This window comes from Panulirus ornatus, chromosome 6 (assembly GCF_036320965.1).
Source record: "Panulirus ornatus isolate Po-2019 chromosome 6, ASM3632096v1, whole genome shotgun sequence".
NCBI classification, from domain to species: Eukaryota; Metazoa; Arthropoda; class Malacostraca; order Decapoda; family Palinuridae; genus Panulirus; species Panulirus ornatus.
The window spans coordinates 9484102-9501836 of NC_092229.1; the positions used below are offsets into that span (position 1 = coordinate 9484102).

Below are 17735 nucleotides of genomic sequence, written 5' to 3' on the forward strand. Positions count from 1 at the left end.
ACGTACACACGTCCAGACACGCAAATATACATACCTACACAGCTTTCCATGGTTTACCCCAGACGCTTCACATGCCCTGCTTCAATCCACTGACAGCACGTCAACCCCGGTATACCACATCGATCCAATTCACTCTATTCCTTGCCCTCCTTTCACCCTCCTGCACGTTCAGGCCCCGATCACACAAAATCTTTTTCACTCCATCTTTCCACCTCCAATTTGGTCTCCCACTTCTCCTCGTTCCCTCCACCTCCGACACATATATCCTCTTGGTCAATCTCTCCTCACTCATTCTCTCCATGTGCCCAAACCATTTCAAAACACCCTCTTCTGCTCTCTCAACCACGCTCTTTTTATTTCCACACATCTCTCTTACCCTTACGTTACTTACTCGATCAAACCACCTCACACCACACATTGTCCTCAAACATCTCATTTCCAGCACATCCATCCTCCTGCACACAACTCTATCCATAGCCCACGCCTCGCAACCATACAACATTGTTGGAACCACTATTCCTTCAAACATACCCATTTTTGCTTTCCGAGATAATGTTCTCGACTTCCACACATTCTTCAAGGCTCCCAGAATTTTCGCCCCCTCCCCCACCCTATGATCCACTTCCGCTTCCATGGTTCCATCCGCTGCCAGATCCACTCCCAGATATCTAAAACACTTTACTTCCTCCAGTTTTTCTCCATTCAAACTTACCTCCCAATTGACTTGACCCTCAACCCTACTGTACCTAATAACCTTGCTCTTATTCACATTTACTCTTAACTTTCTTCTTTCACACACTTTACCAAACTCAGTCACCAGCTTCTGCAGTTTCTCACATGAATCAGCCACCAGCTGTACATGTTGAAATGTATAGGTATGTATATGTAAGTGTGTGAACATGTATGTATATACATGTGTATGTGGGTGAGTTAGGCCATTCTTTCGTCTGTTTCCTTGCGCTACCTTGCTAATGCGGGAGACAGCAACAAAGTATAATAAAATATGATAATAAATGAATTGGGGGGTCTTGATTTAGCACATAAAGTTTTTTGCTTTGAGTGAATAAAACTCATGAGTATAACATTACACAAAAAGCAATATGGTGGCTGTCAGTCAAGTACATTAATTGGTTTCCTATTTGATAACACACTCAGCTCTTTTAGCAGGTTCATAAAGTTATGAGAGTTTTCCTGAGCCTGGGTAGGCACAAGTAGAAGGCTTACTATATCATCCAATCCACTTCATGAGTTTCACCCATCATAAGTAATTTCATCTGATTTGATGCATGCTAAGGTAGAGCAGCATGAATTAGAGGTCCTGCCAATTGTGGTAGGTTTAGAAGCAAGGGGTTCTGTTTATGTACATCTTTTTTGCTCTGATGAGCTTGTAATTAGGAGTTGGCTTTTGGATATAATATATAAGTATCACTGTTTATCTTGCTGTGAGTTTTGAAATTCTTTTTAATTTTGAATGATATCCTGTCATATAGCATATGTGATAATTGTGTATTATCAGTGGACAAATAGCATTACTATAATGTAGCTGTGATATAATGAGAATAAACAAAGATTGTATAAAATTTGTTGTGCATGATAAAACCCAGTATTTTCATGAAAAATTTTCTTTGTAGTTTTGCAGGCTTTCTGAAGACATGGTTACCATTCACTTGTGTTGCTGGAGGAGTCATTGCACTGATTCTTCTGATGTGAGCAAGTCTTGTTCCAGTGAAATGCTACAAGTTCAGTAAAACATCCATTTGATGAAAGCAACATTATTACCCCCCATTATATGTGGACATAATTTTCCTTGGAAATAAAAATGATGTATTTATCATATATATGATTGAGGATTGTGTTTCTAGTAATACATTAATCTGATAGTGAAACCGATATTTTTCATGGTTATTGACTGGATAAGTTTTTTGTAAGACTCTAATGCATTTACACAAAATTCAAACTAATATGAATGTCAGTTACCATTTTTGAGATTTTTTCTTTTTATACACCAACTCATATTTAGCAATTGTCGGGCTAAGCTGTTGTCAGACTTTGGCTAATGATATTGCCAAGGATGCCTGATAACAGGTTGGTTGAATTTTAAGGAATTTTATTTTCTCAGAATGGTATAAAAGTTTATGTACATTCTTAACCATTTCATCCATAATTATATTGTGTACTTAACAAAAATTCCAATTGGTTTTAATCCATAAACATACATTTAGGCCACAGTAACAGTAGATGCATATTTAGGTGCTAGGAATGACATCTGGTGTAATTGATGATGGAGACAAGTAAACGTGAGTCTTAGAGTATAATGCTTTCATCGCCCGCTAAAGATTGTGGCTGTCTGCATCAGGTGGTCTAAGAGGAACATGAGTACCTCTCTACAAGTACCAGTGATGAGAGACAGGGCTAGTGCTTAGTGTTATCTGCACAGAGTAGTTACTGGAAATGACTACCTTTCTTTGAAATCCTGCAATATTTTTCTAAAAGCAGGGCTAGCTCTTATCACTCGCTGCTTGTCTTTCATGTTGAATAATACTCATTCTTTTGCCACTATGCTCATTGAATAATTATTTCATGGATCCATCTAGATATGATTTCAGATATATAAGTTATCTTTTAAATGTTTCTTTAGTTGGTCCATGAATTAATTTTTCTTTAGTTGGTCCATGAATTAATTTTCTAGTTCTACTGTAAAGGGAAGGAGTTTTATACTCATGGGCCCCCATCTCTTGAACACTCTCTACTATGCTATGTATGTTGTCGGGATTAACCATGTCCTCAGTCAGTCTTTTCCATTCATCCACCACTCTTACACTTTAAAAGTATTTCTTTACATCCATATTTATAAGTTTTGTACGAAATTTCATGTTATATCCTACATCTTTCAAAAAACTGTACTTTTTCCACATCATCGATCTCTTAAAAATTTAAACATTGTGATCAGATCATCCCTCACACTTCTGTCAGCAAAGGTGGGTAAGTTTAAAGCCCTCAGCCTTTCCCTGTAGTGTAGATATCTAAATTCTAGTATCATCTTTGAATTTCATTTCTCTTGATAGTAAATATAATAGTCTTTGTAGGTTTTACATGCTTTTTATTTTTTTTTTTTTTTTTGATACATGGTATTCTTACAAACTAATAACTGGTTCTACATTGTTGAAAGTTTTTAAGTCTATAATATTGTCAATTATCTTTTTTTCCAAAGGAAGGAACAGAGAAGGGGGCTGGATGAGGATGTTTCCTCAGAGGCCCAGTCCTCTGTTCTTAACGCTACCTCGCTGACCGGGAAATGGTGAATAGTATGAAAGAAAGAAAAGATCTTTTCACTCTGTTGCCATGCACAGTTTATTAATTAACTGCTTTCAAGGCTATAAAGTTCAGGTTCTTTCAGTCTTTCATGGTAGTTCAGATATTTTATTCTCTTGATTTTGTTTGTAAAGTGCTTTGAATTCTCTCAAAAATTGCATCCATATGTTTGGTTGGTGACCATACAGCAATCATTGTTCAGTTTTGTTTCTTATGCATATATTTAGCATCTTATTCAGTAGTTTTCTGTCTCTTGTAGTGATAGGTCACATTATCATACTTGACTCAGTGGTGCTGTCTTCTCACTGTCCACATTCACCACAAAAATTTGATCCACATACACCCAGCCTTTACTAAATACCCCTTGCTCCTCACTTATTCTGCATTCAGTCACTTCCATCACTCTGTCAATCAACATTCTTGCATACACTTTTCTTAGTATACTTAACAGACTTTTATTTATTTATTTTTTATTTATTTTGCTTTGTCGGTCTCCCGCATTAGCGAGGTAACACAAGGAAACAGACGAAAGAATGGCCCAACCCACCCACATCCACATGTATATACATACATGTCCACACACGCAAATATACATACCTATACATCTCAACGTATACATATATATACACACACAGACATATACATATATACACATGTACATAATTCATACTGTCTGCCTTCATTCATTCCCATCACCACCCCGCCACACATGTAATAACAACCCCCTCCCCCTGCATGTGTGCGAGGTAGTGCTAGGAAAAGACACAAAGGCCACATTCGTTCACACTCAGTCTCTAGCTGTCATGTATAATGCACTGAAACCACAGCTTATTCCCATATAATTACTACATACATCCTGAGCACCTTTTCTTTTGAATAATGGAACAATTATGGCTTTCACTCAATCCTTTGGCACAACATTGTTTCCATGCTAAAATTACATATCAGATGCATTCACTCTATCATTGTTTTCTCCTCCATACTTCAGCATTTTAGCTGTAATCCCATCCTCTCCAGGTGCCTTTCCTACCTTCAGCTTCATTATCACCCTTTTTACCTCCTTTTTTGCTTATGGCCCTTGCACTTGTACCCTATTCCTTCCATCCCCATCCTCTTTACCCATATGTGTAACAACTGGTGCCTCACTTTCTCCTACACTCATCAGTTCTTCAAAATACTCTTTCCATCTCCATCATTTCACTTCCTCCTTTTGATTCAGCAACTCATCTTCCTTACTTCTCACATTGACATTTCCACTCTTACATCCAATTTCCTTTTTCATCTCCTTCCAGTACTATATCTGCCATTCTATCAACAAATACATTCACCAAACCTTCAAAATACTCACTTCATCACTACCTGTTACCACTTCCCCACTTGCCCCCTTCACCGATGTTCCCATTTGTTGCACATTATTAACCTCCTTCCAAAACATCTTTTTCTTCTCCCTAAAGTTTAATGATACTCTCTCACCCAAACTCTCATTTGCCCTCTTTTTCAACCCTTTCACCTTTCTCGACCTCCTGCCACCTTCTTTTATACATCTCTCCCTGTCATTTGCACTCCCTCCTTGCAAGTATTGCCCAAAAGCCTCTCTTTTCTCTTTCACTAACAACTTTACTTCTTCATCCCACCACTCACTACCCCTTCTAATCTGCCCACCTCCCACCTTTCTCATGCCACATGCATCTTTTGCACAAGTAATCACTGCTTCCCTAAATGTTTCCCATACATATTCGCCATTTCCTGCATTAGCAAGGTTGCATTAAGAACAGAGGACTGAGCCCTAGAGGGGGAACTTGGCCCCCTTCTGTTCCCCTTTTTTTTTCTCTTCTTTTTTTAAGAAAAAACGGGAGGATTTCCTGCTCCCCCCACTCCTTCCCCTTTTAAGTCGCCTTCTATGAGAAGCAGGGAATACATGGAAAGTATTCTTTCTCCTGTATCCCCAGGAATATATATATGTGTACATGAGTGGATGGGCCATTCTTTGTCTGTTTCGTGGTGCTACCTCGCTGATGCTGGAAACAGCAACTATGTATGAAATAATATGAAATAATATATTTATTCTATTTATTGTACTTAACCACTGTTTTCCATGTCAGTGGGGTAGCGCAAGGAAACAGAAGAACAATAGCCCAACCACTTATATACAAATATATATATACATAAATGCCCATACACACACATATACATACATACATATACATATCAATGTATACATACATATACATACACATACACATATATATAATCATACTTGCTGCCTTCATCCATTCCTGTCCCTACCCCGCCACACATATATATACATAAATGCCCATACATGCACATATACTTACATACATACATATACATATCAATGTATACATACATATACATACACATACACACATGTATATAATCATACTTGCTGCCTTCATCCATTCCTGTCGCTACCCCATACATGCACATATACATACATACATACATACACATATCAACGTATACATGCATATACATACACATATACACATGTATATAATCATACTTGCTGCCTTCATCCATTCCTGTTGCTACCCCGCCGAACCACTCATATACACATATATACATAAATGCCCATACGCGCACATATACAGACACATACATATACACACATGTATATATTCATACTTGCTGCCTTCATCCATTATTGTTGCTATCCCACCACAAAGTAAATCTTTCCTCACTCATTCTCTTCATGTGTCCAAACCATTTCAACACACCCTCTTCTGCTCTACCGCGCTTTTTATTACCACATATCTCTCTTACCCTTTCATTGCTTACTCGATCAAACCACCTCACACCACATATTGTCCTCATACATTTCATTTCCAACACATCCACCCTCCTCTGTACAGCCTTATCTATAGCCCATGCCTCGAAACCATATAACATTGTTAGAACCAGTCACCTTCAAACATACCCATTTTTGCTTTCTGAGATAATGTTCTTGCCTTTCGTTCTTCAACGCTTCCAGAACCTTCATCCCCAACCCCACCCTGTGACTCACTTCTGCTTCCATGGTTCCATCTGCTACAAGTCCACTCCCAGATATCTAAAACAATTCACTTCCTCCAGTTTTTTTCCATTCAAACTTTTTTTTTTTCCCCCCCGCTGTCTCCCGCGTTTGCGAGGTAGCGCAAGGAAACAGACGAAAGAAATGGCCCAACCCACCCCCATGCACATGTATATACATACGTCCACACACGCAAATATACATACCTACACAGCTTTCCATGGTTTACCCCAGATGCTTCACATGCCCTGATTCAATCCACTGACAGCACGTCAACCCCAGTATACCACATCGATCCAATTCACTCTATTCCTTGCCCTCCTTTCACCCTCCTGCATGTACAGGCCCCGATCACACAAAATCTTTTTCACTCCATCTTTCCACCTCCAATTTGGTCTCCCACTTCTCGTTCCCTCTACCTCCGACACATATATCCTCTTGGTCAATCTTTCCTCACTCATTCTCTCCATGTGCCCAAACCATTTCAAAACACCCTCTTCTGCTCTCTCAACCACGCTCGTTTTATTTCCACACATCTCTCTTACCCTTACGTTACTTACTCGATCAAACCACCTCACACCACACATTGTCCTCAAACATCTCATTTCCAGCACATCCATCCTCCTCCGCACAGCTCTATCCATAGCCCATGCCTCGCAACCATACAACATTGTTGGAACCACTATTCCTTCAAACATACCCATTTTTGCTTTCCGAGATAATGTTCTCGACTTCCACACATTCTTCAAGGCTCCCAGGATTTTCACCCCCTCCCCCACCCTATGATCCACTTCCGCTTCCATGGTTCCATCTGCTGCCAGATCCACTCCCAGATATCTAAAACACTTTACTTCCTCCAGTTTTGCTCCATTCAAACTTACCTCCCAATTGACTTGACCCTCAACCCTACTGTACCTAATAACCTTGCTCTTATTCACATTTATTCTTAACTTTCTTCTTTCACACACTTTACCAAACTCAATCACCAGCTTCTGCAGTTTCTCACATGAATCAGCCACCAGCGCTGTATCATCAGCGAACAACAACTGACTCACTTCCCAAGCTCTCTCATCCCCAACAGACTTCATACTTGCCCCTCTTTCCAAAACTCTTGCATTTACCTCCCTAACAACCCCATCCATAAACAAATTAAACAACCATGGAGACATCACACACCCCTGCCGCAAACCTACATTCACTGAGAACCAATCACTTTCCTCTCTTCCTACACGTACACATGCCTTACATCCTCGATAAAAACTTTTCACTGCTTCTAACAACTTGCCTCCCACACCATATATTCTTAATACCTTCCACAGAGCATCTCTACCAACTCTATCATATGCCTTCTCCAGATCCATAAATGCTACATACAAATCCATTTGCTTTTCTAATTATTTCTCACATACATTCTTCAAAGCAAACACCTGATCCACACATCCTCTACCACTTCTTACCTCCTAATTAACTTGTCCCTCAACCCTACTGAACCTATTAACCTTGCTCTTATTCACATTTACTCTCTACTTTCCCTTTTCACACACTTTACCAACTGTCACCAACCTCTGCAGTTTCTCACTTGAATCACCAGCGCTGTATCATCAGTGAACAACAACTGACTCATTTCCCAGGCCCTCTCATCCACAACAGACTGCATACTTGCCCCTCTCTTCAAAACTCTTGCATTCACGTCCCTAACCACCCCATCCATAAACAAATTAAATAACCATGGGGACATCACGCACCCCTACCGCAGCTGACATTCACTGGGAACCAGTCACTCTCCTCTCCTCCAACTTGCACTCATGCCTTACATCCTTGGTAAAAACTTTTCTCTGCTTCTAGCAACTTACTTCCCACACCATATACTGGTAAAACCTTCCACAAAGCATAACTATCAACCCTATCTTATACCTTTTGCAGATCCATAAATGCCACATAGAAATCCATATGTTTTCCCAAGTATTTCTCACATACATCTTTCAGAGCAAACACCTGATCCACACATCCTCTACCACTTCTGAAACCACATTGCTCCTCCCCAGTCTGATGCTCCATACATGCCTTCACTTTCTCAATTAATACCCTCCCATATGATTTCCCAGGAATACTCAACAAACTCATGCCTCGGTAATTTGAACTCACCTTTATCCCCCATGCCTCTGTACAGTGGCACCATGCATGCATTCCGCCAATCCTCAGACTTAGTGAATGCTAAATCCAAAGTCATTTAGACAAAAATTTTATGAATTCAGGTATACTTTGAGAAAAATGCCAGAAAAAACATAACCAACAGCGGTAATGGGGACACAAGAGGGTTAACATGCAGCAGTGGCAAGTCGGTGATAGCTTAGAAAGGTTGTGAGCAGAATAAATTTTTCTTGTCTAATTAAATCTTTTTTTTAGACAACCCAGTCATGGACCAATCAGGCCTCCTGATGACTGTCTTTCTCATGTAAACTCTAGCATCTAGCATGGCCTTTGTCAATCTTTCATCCATTGCCACACAGTCAATCAAATCCTTTTGTTCATATCTTCCATTATTAGTCAGTCATGTTTAAAAGTATACTTCAACAATGTTGTATGGTTGCGAGGCGTGGGCTATGGATAGAGTTGTGTGCAGGAGGGTGGATGTGCTGGAAATGAGATGTTTGAGGACAATATGTGGTGTGAGGTGGTTTGATCGAGTAAGTAATGTAAGGGTAAGAGAGACGTGTGGAAATAAAAAGAGTGTGATTGAGAGAGCAGAAGAGGGTGTTTTGAAATGGTTTGGTCACATGGAGAGAATGAGGGAGGAAAGATTGACCAAGAGGATATATGTGTCAGAGATGGAGGGAACGAGGAGAAGTGGAAGACCAAATTGGAGGTGGAAAGATGAAGTGAAAAAGATTTTGAGTGATCGGGGCCTGAACATGCAGGAGGGTGAAAGGCTTGCAAGGAATAGAGTGAACTGGAACGATGTGGTAAACCAGGGTCGACGTGCTGTCAATGGATTGAACCAGGGCATGTGAAGCGTCTGGGGTAAACCATGGAAAGTTGTGTGTGGCCTGGCTGTTGAAAGGGAGCTGTGGTTTCGGTGCATTATTACATGACAGCTAGAGACTGAGTGTGAACGAATGGGGCCTTTGTTGTCTTTTCCTAGCGCTACCTCGCACACATGAGGGGGGGAGGGGGTTGTTATTCCATGTGTGGTGAGGTGGCAATAGGAATAAATAAGGGCAGACTGTATGAATTATGTACATGTGTATATCTGTATATGTCTGTGTGAGTATATATATGTGTACATTGAGATGTATAGGTATGTATATTTGCGTGTGTGGACGTGTATGTATATACATGTGTATGTGGGTGGGTTGGGTCATTCTTTCGTCTGTTTCCTTGCGCTACCTTGCTAACGCGGGAGACAGCGACAAAGCAAAATAAATAAATAAATATTCAATGTCTGTATGTGGACTTTAAAAGTTCCACATTTAACATATATTCTAACCATTTGGGAAATAATTCTATGAATGTCTCTGTAGCTGAATGTACACTGGTTATGTTTTACCATTGACGAAATATGTTCAAATGACCAGTACAGTAAACAAAAATATCCAAGTAAAGTACAGAAGTTGTCTAAGGTAAATATAAAGTTTCCCTTAGATTTTTTCTTAAGGAATGTTTTTCCAAAACTTTCATCATATTTTATAAATATAGTTGAAAGAAAACAAATTAAGAAAATTAACCTTTATAATCATGTGATTATTATAATTGAAATTATTTCAAATTTGTAACAAAGAATGAATCTATGATATATCGTAATCATCATTCACAAGACCATTTCAAGTAAACTTTCATGTTCTTAACATAACTTGGAATTAATTATAACCCAACACAGCCTTCTATTTCACAGGTTTTCAAAGGCACAAACTTCAGTCTTCTGATGTTATCATTTACCACAATATAACATGTGATATAGTAATATCCACAACAGTAAAATCATTCTTACAATATACTGTAATGTCATAATGATTTTAAACATAACTCAGGAATGCCACTGTCAACATTTTATACTATAACCACATGTTGATAGAAAACTATATAAAGTCTAACCAGTGTACCTTTGACACTCCATAAGTACATTACAGTATATACAGTTAAGAAAAATTTTTCCAGAAACATAATTGGTCCCATAACAAACACTTAGACTATGGGATGAGGAACTGAATACAGATAGAATCACAAATATTGGAAGCTTTCCTTAAAACTAAAAAAGTACTCTTTAAAATATTAAGAAATATAATTTTCTTAGAAATATGATTTTGAAAAATGTACATATATCTTTACCAAAGAAGAATAAAAACTTTCAGAAATAGATGAAGCTTAACGATGAAGCAGTATGCCTTTCATTTAAAACTTACTTCAACTCAGGAACTAATGAGGAAGCTTAACACTAAAACAGTCAGTATCCCTTTCCTTTAAAACCTACTACACCTCAAGATTTGTTCATTTTTAATCTATGTAAAATCACCAGATACTCTCAACAATAGCACTACTTATGATGAACAGGTGGACTGAAGGACACTTTGTGGTATCGAGACCTGAATATTCAAGAGGGTGAAAAGGGTGTACAGAAATGAATGAACTAAATTACTATGGGATACAAGAGTGATGTCACTGGACTAAAGAAGGTATATTTAGTGGTCAATGTAAACTATGGAATAGTCTGTAGGGCTTAGTGGTGGATGGTAGGCTCTGGTCTCAGTGCATTATACATGACAGCTAGAAAGCAATTGCAAAAGTGGTTGCTATTCATATACAGATAAAGTATAGCAAAGTGGCCAAGACAGCTGTTGAATTTCTCAAGAAAGGATTGACTGTGTTGTTAATTGGTTAGTTAGGATTTTCAGTGTATGTATGGCTTAGGGTGGGGTATCTTACAACTGGTGGAATGCCTATACAGTGCCATTGTATAGAGGCAAGGGGTACAAAAGTGAATGCTCAAATTACCAAGTTATAATTGTCAGTTTACCTGCTAAGATGTATGGGAGAGTGGTGACTAAGCTGGCAGTGGCATGCACTGGCCATTAGATTGGGGAGAGAGTGATTTCTGTTTGAGAAAGATTTAAAAATTTAAAGAAAGAGGGATTTGTATGTGGCATTTTTGGATCTGGAGAAAGTATATGATAAGGTTGACAGAGAGGCTTTGAGGAAGGAGTAATGAACATATACTGTGGAAGGAAAGCTCCCAGATGTAGTGAAGAGTATGGCATGTGTCTGACAAGGACAAGAAAGAGTGATTGGCTGTAGATGAAATTGAGTCTGCTGGAAGGATGTGTGATGTCATTATGGCTCTTTAATTTTCTTATAGATGGGATGGTAAGGGAGATGAATGCAGATTAATATGAGTAAAACTGAAAGTGGATGGAGATGGGTGATTATTGGTGCATATGCACCTGGGCATGAGAAGAAAGATCATGAGGCAAGTGTTTTGGAAGCAGCTGAGTGAGTGTGTTAGCAATTTTGATGCATCAGACTGGGTTATAGTGATGGGTGATTTGAATGCAAAGGTCAGTAATGTGGCAGTTGAGGGAATAATTGGTATACATGGGGTGTTCAGTGTTGTAAATGGAATTGGTGAAGAGCTTGTAGAATTGTGTGCTGAAAAAGGACTGGTGTTTGGAAATGCCTGGTTTAAAAAGAGAGATATACATAAGTATACGTATGTAAGTAGGAGAGATGGCCAGAGAGCATTATTGGATTACCTGTTAATTGATAGGCATGTGAAAGAGAGACTTTTGGATGTTAATGTGCTGAGAGGTGCAACTGGAGGGATGTCTGATCATTATCTTGTGAAGGCGAAGGTGAAGATTTGTAGAGGTTTTCAGAAAAGAAGAGAGACTGTTGGGGTGAAGAGAGTGATGATAGTAAGTAAGCTTGGGAGGGAGACTTGTGTGAGGAAGTACCAGGAGAGACTGAGTGCAGAATGGAAAAAGGAGAGAGCAAAGGACGTAAGGGTAGTGGGGGAGGAATTGGATGTATTTAGGGAAGCAGTGATGGCTTGCGCAGAAGATGCTTGTGGCATGAGAAGCGTAGGAGGTGGGCAGATTAGAAAGGTAGTGAATGGTGGGATGAAGTAAGATATTTGGTGAAAGAAAAGAGAGAGGCATTTGTACATTGCAGGGAAATAGTGCAGATGACTGGAAGATATATAAAAGAAAGAGGCGGGAAGTCTAGAGAAAGGTGCAAGAGGTGAAAAAGAAGGCAAATGAGAGTTGGGGTGAAAGAGTATCATTAAATTTTAGGGAGAATAAAAAGATGTTTTGGAAGGAGGTAAATAAAGTGCATAAGTCAAAAGAACAAATGGGAACATCGGTGAAGGGGGCAAATGGGGAGATAATAACAAGTAGTGGTGATGTGAGGAGATGGAGTGAGTATTTTAAAGGTTTGTTGAATGTGTTAGATGATATAGCGGCAGATATAGGGTGTTTTGGTCGAGGTGGTGTGTGAAGTGAGAGAGTCAGGGAGAAAGATTTGGTAAACAGAGAAGAGTTAGTGAAAGCTTTGCGGAAGATGAAAGCCATGTTTTGGAACAAGCAGAGTGAGTGTACCAGCAGTTTTGATGCAAGTGACTGAGCATTAGTGATGTGTGACTTAAATGTGAAGGGAAGTATTATGGTAGTTGAGGGTATAACTGGGGCACATTGGGTATTCATTGATGTAAATGGAAATGGTGAACAACTTGGGTTGTGTGCTAAAAAAAAAAAAGCTGGTGATTGGGAATACCATGTTTAAAAAGGGATATACACAAGTATATGTAATTAAGTGGGAAGCATGGCCAACAGGCATTAATGGATTACATATGAATTGATAGACATGCAAAGGAAACCCTTGAATGTGAGTGTGGTGATAGGAGCAGCTGGTGGAATATTTGATCATTACCTTGTGAAGCAAGAGTGAAGATTTGTAATGGTTTTTGGAACAGAGGAAATGTTATGGATGAGGAGTGGTGAAAGTGAACAAGCTTCAAAAATAGACTTGTGTGAGACTGAGTGTAGACAAGTAAAAGTTGAGAGCAAACAAAGCTAGGGGAGTGGGTGAGGCATAGGAGAAACCTAAGAAAGCAGTGCTGACATGCAAGAGAAGTGTATGGCATGAAGAAGGTGGAAGATGAACACGTCTGAAAAAATACGAAGTGAAATTGCTAGTGAAAGAGAAGAGAGAGGTATATGGGTAGTACTTTCAGGGAATAATTGCAAATGATAGGAATGTGTAAAAAGAAAGCAGCAGGAAGTCAAAAGGAAGGTGAAGGGGTTCAAAAAGAGGGCAAATGAGAGTTGGGGATGAGCAACTTGTAACTTTCAAAGAGAATAAGATTTTTGGAAGAAGGGTAATAGAGAGCGTAAAAAAAAGAAAAAGGGTAAATGGGGATGTGTAAAGAGGCAGTGAGGAGTGAGCATTTTGAAGGACTGTTAAATAAGGCAGATGTAAAGTGTTTGGGTTGGGGTGGTATGCAAAGTGAGAGAATCGTGGAGAGTGATTTGGTGAAAGCCTTGCATAAGATGAAATGTGGCAAGATGGCTAAGGAGATGGTACTACAGTTGAATTTCTTAGAAATGGGGTGGCTATCATTGTTGATTGGTTCGTTAGGATTTTCATTATACAGTGTCTACAAAAAAAAAAATTGTCTCCCCAGATGTTTTCAAAGGTGATGTTACACTTACATTTTATTACTTTATCTCCTTTGGCCTTCATTATCAGCTGTAGACATCTGAACACGGAATTGACAAGGTTCCCTGAGGTAGTTTAGATTAAAGTTTTAGGTACACTGGATCTTGATCTCCTGAATGAGGCAAGGTACTGATGAAATGTTGCAAGAATCAGCTGCCTGACTGTGCATTCTGAATGACCAGTGTACCTAGAAATCTTACATGTACCCACATTTTCTTGCTTTCTCGGATTTTCTCCTCCTTAGAAAGGTAAAAGCTAACCATTTTGAAGCACAGGTGGAACAAGTTCAGCTCCCAAAAGTGAAATATGCAAAATGAAGTGGCAGCCTGGAATAGTAACACATCGTTCCCTTAATATAACCTGAGGTTCACCGAGATATGTTTATAGTTCTCTCATCATTAGAAAACTAGTCTCAGTGCTCTGATGTACATTCATTTTACTCTTTTGGTTTTGTATCGCATTTGAAAATATATGGGGGGACAGACAAGCCGTATTGCAAATACTATATGTATATATCATGGTGAGGTGCCTGAGGATTGGCACAGCACAAAGTATATATAATGCCATTGTAAACAGGCAAGGGAAAAAAGGTGAGTTAAAACTACAGAGGTAAAAATCTATCGAGTGTATATGGTACGTTATATGGGAGAGTAATGATTAAGGTGATTGCATGTACCGAGCATCAGACTGGAGAGCAACAATGTTTTTCAGAAGTGGAAAAGGATATGTGGATCAGGTGTTTGCTTTGAAGGATGCATGTGATAAGTACTTAGAGATACAGAAAGATTTGTGCATAGCATTTATGTATCTGGAGAAAGCATATGATAGGTTTGATACAGATGCCTTGTGGAAAGTCTTCAGTATAATACATGGTGTGGGAAGAAACCTGCCTGAAGCAGACGATTTTATATCGAGGGTATATGGCATGTGTATGAACAGGAAAAGGGAGAGTGAGTGGCATAGGTGTGTGGTGTCACTATGTCTGTTTAATATGTTTATGGATGGGGTGGTGAGGACAGAAAATGCAGAAGTCTTGTAAAAAGAAGCAAGTATGCAGTCATAGGGGATGAGGAGGCCTGGAAAGTGAGTTGGTTGTCATTTGTTGACAACACTGCACTGGTGGAAGATTTGAGTAAGAAACTGGAGAAGTGGGTAACTTGAGTTTGGAAGTGTTAATTAAAGGAGAAGAGGGAGTAAATGTGAATAAAAGCAAGATTATTAGATTTAGCAGGGTAGAGGGACAGTTTACTTTTGAGCGTGAGAAAACTTGGAGGAAGTGAAGTTGCTTTGAATAACTGAGAGCTGACATGGCATTGAATGGGTGAGGATCAAAGGTTCATGGAGCACTGAAGAATGTATGGAAAGGGAGGTCCTTATCACCTGGAATAGCAAAAATGGTTATGTTTAAATGTACAGAAGTCCTAAAATTTATGGATGCAAGGCATCCATATAACATTGTTAAGTGTACTTTGCTGAAATGGTTTGCACATATGTACTGAATGAGTGAGGAGAGGTTGAGGAAGAGGGTATTTGTATCAGCAGTGGAAGGGACAAGAAGGGGAGCCCAAATTGAAGATGGAAGGATGGAGTGAAGAAGTCTTGAGTGATCGGGGCATACATATCCATGTGGGTGAAAAGCTTGCATGGGATATAGTGAACAGGAGTAATATGGCATAGTGGGGTCAACATGCTATCATTTGGCAGAAACAGGGCAACTGAAATGGCCATGGGTAACCACTGAAATGTGTGTGGGGCTTGGACGCAGATAGGGGGCTTTGGCTTTATCACATTGAACATGACAGCTAGAGAATGGATGGGAACAAACAAGCCTGTCTTCATCTGTTCCTGGCACTAAGTTGCTAATGAGAGAAATGGCAGACAAGTATGAAAAAAAATATTTTCTGCCATTGCCTGCATGAGTGAGGTAGTTCCAGGAGCAGCTGAAGACTAGCAGCACCTGCTTACATCCATTCTCTACCTGTCATGTGCAATACACCAAAACCACAGCCCCATATCCACAACCATGCTCCACTGATCCTTTCATGGTTTCCCCCATCTGTTTCACATGTTCTATTTCAATCCAATGGCAACACATCATCATACGCCACATCATTCCAATTCACTCAATCCTATGCACAACTTTCACACTCCTGCACAGGCCCCAACCAATCAACATATTTTTCACTCCATCCTTCCATCTCCAGTTTGGTCTCCTTCTCCTTTCCCCCTCCACTTCTGACATGCATAACTTCTTTGCCAACCTCTCTTTGCTTACTCCCTCTATATGTCCAAGCCATTTCAGCACACCCTCTTCAGCTCTCTCAACCACATTCTTCTCATTACCACTCCTCTCTCTTGCCCCTGTATTTCTTAATCAAGCACATATTGTCCTCAAACATTTAATTTCCAACACATCCACCCTCCTCCACACATCCCTATCTATAGCCCCTGACTGGCATCCATACATTATCTTCGGAACTATTACACCTTTCAACATACTCATTTTCTTCCTCCCAGATAATGACCATCCCTTCCAAACATTGGTCAATTCTTCCAGATCCTTCACCCTTCATCCATCCTATGACTCATTTCCACTTCCATGGTTTCATCTGTTCCCATGTCCACTTCCTGGTATCTGGAGCACTTCACTTCTACCAAATTTTCTATATTTAAACTCACACCCCAACTAACCTGTCCATTTGCCCTGATAAACCTAATAACCTTGTTTTAATTCACATCTACTTTAAATTCCTTCCTTTCACATACCTTCCAAACTGTCACTGACTCCTGCAGTTTCCCACCTGAATCTGCCACCAGTGCTGTATTATCAGCAAATAACATCTGACTCACTACCTAGACCTCTTCACCCCCTACAGACTGCATATTCATCCTTTTCTGCAAAATGCTTTTACCTCCTTCACCACCTCATCCATAAACAAATTTAACCTAACTATGGTAACATCACACACCCCTGCTGCCGACCAACCTTCACCTGGAACCAATCACTCTCCTTTCTTCTTACTCATACATATGCTGTACACTCTTGACAGATACTTCTCACTGCTTCTAGTAGCTTTCCTGTCACACAATATATTCATACGAACTTCTACAAGGCATCTCTATTAACCTAATTGTATGCTTTTAAAAGATCCATGAATGCCACAAACAAATCCTTTTTCTCTTAAGTATTTTTTACACACATTCTTCAAAAGCAAAGGTGTCTTGAAGAATGTGTGTGAGAAATACTTTTCATATGTATGTTGGTTATATACAACTAAGGGAAAACCTTGCTTCATATCAACAAAATTTTGAGTAGCAAAAGGTAAATTAAGTAAATGTAATTTTGGCTCCTGCTAATTCTGTATAAACTAGGGAGACCTGTATTATAGAATTTATTTTTCAGCTGTAAATTCATTTTCTCTGAGTTACTGGATCATTAAATGATCTGAAACTCACTATAACATTATAAAACACTAAATGAAAATTTGAAAAAGTGTAATTTTACTTTCTTTTATCAAAATAAGCTTCTTAATACTTTGATTGGTGTCTCTCTTGCAAGATTAGTTACAACAGTCGAAGATTTTACCATGATAAAGAATGACATTATGAAAACATCCTAGCAAAGTTTTTACCTTGGCAAGAATGACAACGAAAACATCCTAGCCCCTACACCTGAAATCAA

The 17735-nt window shown here is 39.3% G+C and overlaps 2 protein-coding genes across 8 annotated transcripts in view; one reads left to right on the forward strand and one right to left on the reverse strand.

Moving 5' to 3' along the window:
* Positions 1-2188, forward strand: part of LOC139749061 (transmembrane protein 222) — a 40421-nt gene extending 38233 nt beyond the window's left edge. For all 3 annotated transcript variants that reach the window (XM_071662511.1, XM_071662509.1, XM_071662510.1), the window contains exon 5: positions 1632-2188. In XM_071662511.1, the coding sequence (XP_071518612.1) occupies positions 1632-1710 (79 nt within the window). In that variant the 3' untranslated portion in view covers positions 1711-2188. The remainder of the gene's footprint in view (positions 1-1631) is intronic.
* The window catches only part of dnc (phosphodiesterase dunce), a 1419595-nt gene that overhangs the window by 239318 nt on the left and 1162542 nt on the right, over positions 1-17735 (reverse strand). The gene's annotated exons all lie outside the window — the stretch shown is intronic.